Source organism: Mustela erminea, chromosome 6, assembly GCF_009829155.1.
Source record: "Mustela erminea isolate mMusErm1 chromosome 6, mMusErm1.Pri, whole genome shotgun sequence".
Taxonomy (NCBI): Eukaryota; Metazoa; Chordata; class Mammalia; order Carnivora; family Mustelidae; genus Mustela; species Mustela erminea.
The window spans coordinates 8,136,043-8,138,003 of record NC_045619.1 but is presented as its reverse complement, the minus strand read 5'-3'; the positions used below and the strand labels follow the sequence as shown (position 1 = coordinate 8,138,003).

At 45.1% G+C, this 1,961-nt stretch overlaps 1 protein-coding gene across 1 annotated transcript; it reads right to left on the bottom strand.

Moving 5' to 3' along the window:
- Positions 1-1,004: 1,004 nt before the first annotated feature.
- Positions 1,005-1,647, bottom strand: LOC116592738 (coiled-coil-helix-coiled-coil-helix domain-containing protein 2-like). The gene has a single exon (XM_032346195.1). The coding sequence runs from the start codon at positions 1,608-1,610 to the stop codon at positions 1,140-1,142; it is 471 nt and encodes a 156-aa protein (XP_032202086.1). The 5' UTR covers positions 1,611-1,647; the 3' UTR covers positions 1,005-1,139.
- Between the last annotated feature and the right edge of the window lie 314 nt (positions 1,648-1,961).

Here is a 1,961-nt window from a genome sequence, read left to right as displayed (position 1 = left end):
TCTTACACAATTCACAGCACTCACCACAGCACGTACCCTCCCCAGTGACCATCACTGAGCCACGCCCTCCCTCCCACCTCTGTCCCCTCCAGCAACTCTCAGTTTGTTTCCTGAGATTAAGAGTCTCTTCTGGTTTGTCTCCCTCTCTGGTTTCGTCTTGTTTCATTTTTCCCTCCTTTCCCCTGTGATCCTCTGTCTTGTTTCTCAAATTCCTTATATCAGTGAAATCATATAATTGTCTTTCTCTGATTGACTTATTTCACTTAGCATAATACCCTCTAATTCCATCCATGTTGTTATAAATGGCAAGATTTTGTGTATGTGGTTTTTTTATGGCTGCCTAATATTCCACTGTATATTTATATATACCACATCCTTATCCATTCATCTGCTGATGGACATCTAGGCCCTTTCCATAGTTTGGTTATTGTGGACACTGCTGCTATGAACATTGGGGTGAACATGCCCCTTCGGATCACTACATTTGTATCTTTGGGGTAAATACCCAATAGTGTAATTGCTGGGTCAAAGGGTAGCTCTATTTTCAACTTTTTGAGGAACCTCCATACTGTTTTCCAGAGTGGCTACACCAGCTTGCATTTCCACCAACGTTGTAGGAGGGTTCTCCTTTCTCCGCATCCTCACCAACATCTTTCGTTCCCTGACTTGTTAATTTTAGCCATTCTCACTGGTGTGCGGTAGTAAATATCTCATTGTGGTTTTGATTTGTATTTCCCTGATGCCAGGTGATGTTGACCAATTTTTCATGGGTCTGTTGGCCATTTGGATGTCGTCTTTGCAGTAATGTCTGTTCATGTCTTCTGCCCATTTCTTTTTTTTTTTTTTGAGAGAAAATCACTTTATTCTATTAATTAGTTCACAAATGGGAACATCACAAAAGGTGGTTTAAGGAGGCACACAAACATCCTTGCAGCCCCAAACTCAAACCATCTCAATGAACTTCTATTCAGTAAGAACATGCTTTTTCATCTCAATTCTGAAGAAAGCTGTAATTAAAGATGGAAAGGCTTAACTGGTGATTTTATACTTTATATATTCACTGTTAATTATATATTTTTATGCTAAATTAACTTGGTCATGAGAGATGATTTTCCGTGTCTTCAATTTGAACTTCTTGATTAGGCTAATCCATTTGCAAATCTGCACTGTTTCAGCACCTCGCTGAAACCTTCACAAAGCTTAAGGTCACCCTGGTTCTGGGCGCACTCCAGAAACTGTTTCATCTCATAGTGGCAAGGGCCAAACTGCTGCTGTGGCTGCTGGTACACTGGCTGGGCTCCCTGAGGCTCCTGGTAAGTGATGTCAGGCCTTGAAGGCTCAGCACTACTTCCTCCACCGAAGCCCCCAGTGATGGTGTGACCTATCGTGTGCCCAACAGCAGAGCCCACAGCCACGCCAGCTGCAGTGGATGCCATCTGGGCCATGAGACCGGGCTGCCGGGGTGCAGCCGCAGGTGAGCCAACAGCAGATGGGGGAGCCGCAGCTGGTGGCTGAGCTGCAGGCGCTGGTCTCGGTGCAGCTCTCATCTGAGGAGCCCAGCTGGCCGGAGGGGCCATGCGGGAGGTGCGGCTCCGGCTTCCACGCGGCATGGTTCCTGGCGGAGCGGCCCTGCTTCCAGACGTCCGAGACCTCTTCTGCCCATTTCTTGATTGGATTATTTGTTCTTCGGGTGTTGAGTTTGATAAATTCTTTATAGATTTTGGGTACTAGCCCTTTATCTGATACGTCATTTGCAAATATTTTCTCCCATTCTTTTGGTTGTCTTTTGGGTTTTTGACTGTTTCCTTTGCTGTGCAAAAGCTTTTTATTTTGATGAAGTCCCAATAGTTTATTTTTGCCTTTGCTTCCTTTGCCTTCGGCGATGTTTCTAGGAAGAAGTTGCTGTGGCTGAGGTCGAAGAGGTTGCCTGTGTTCTCCTAAAGGATTTGGATGGATTCCTT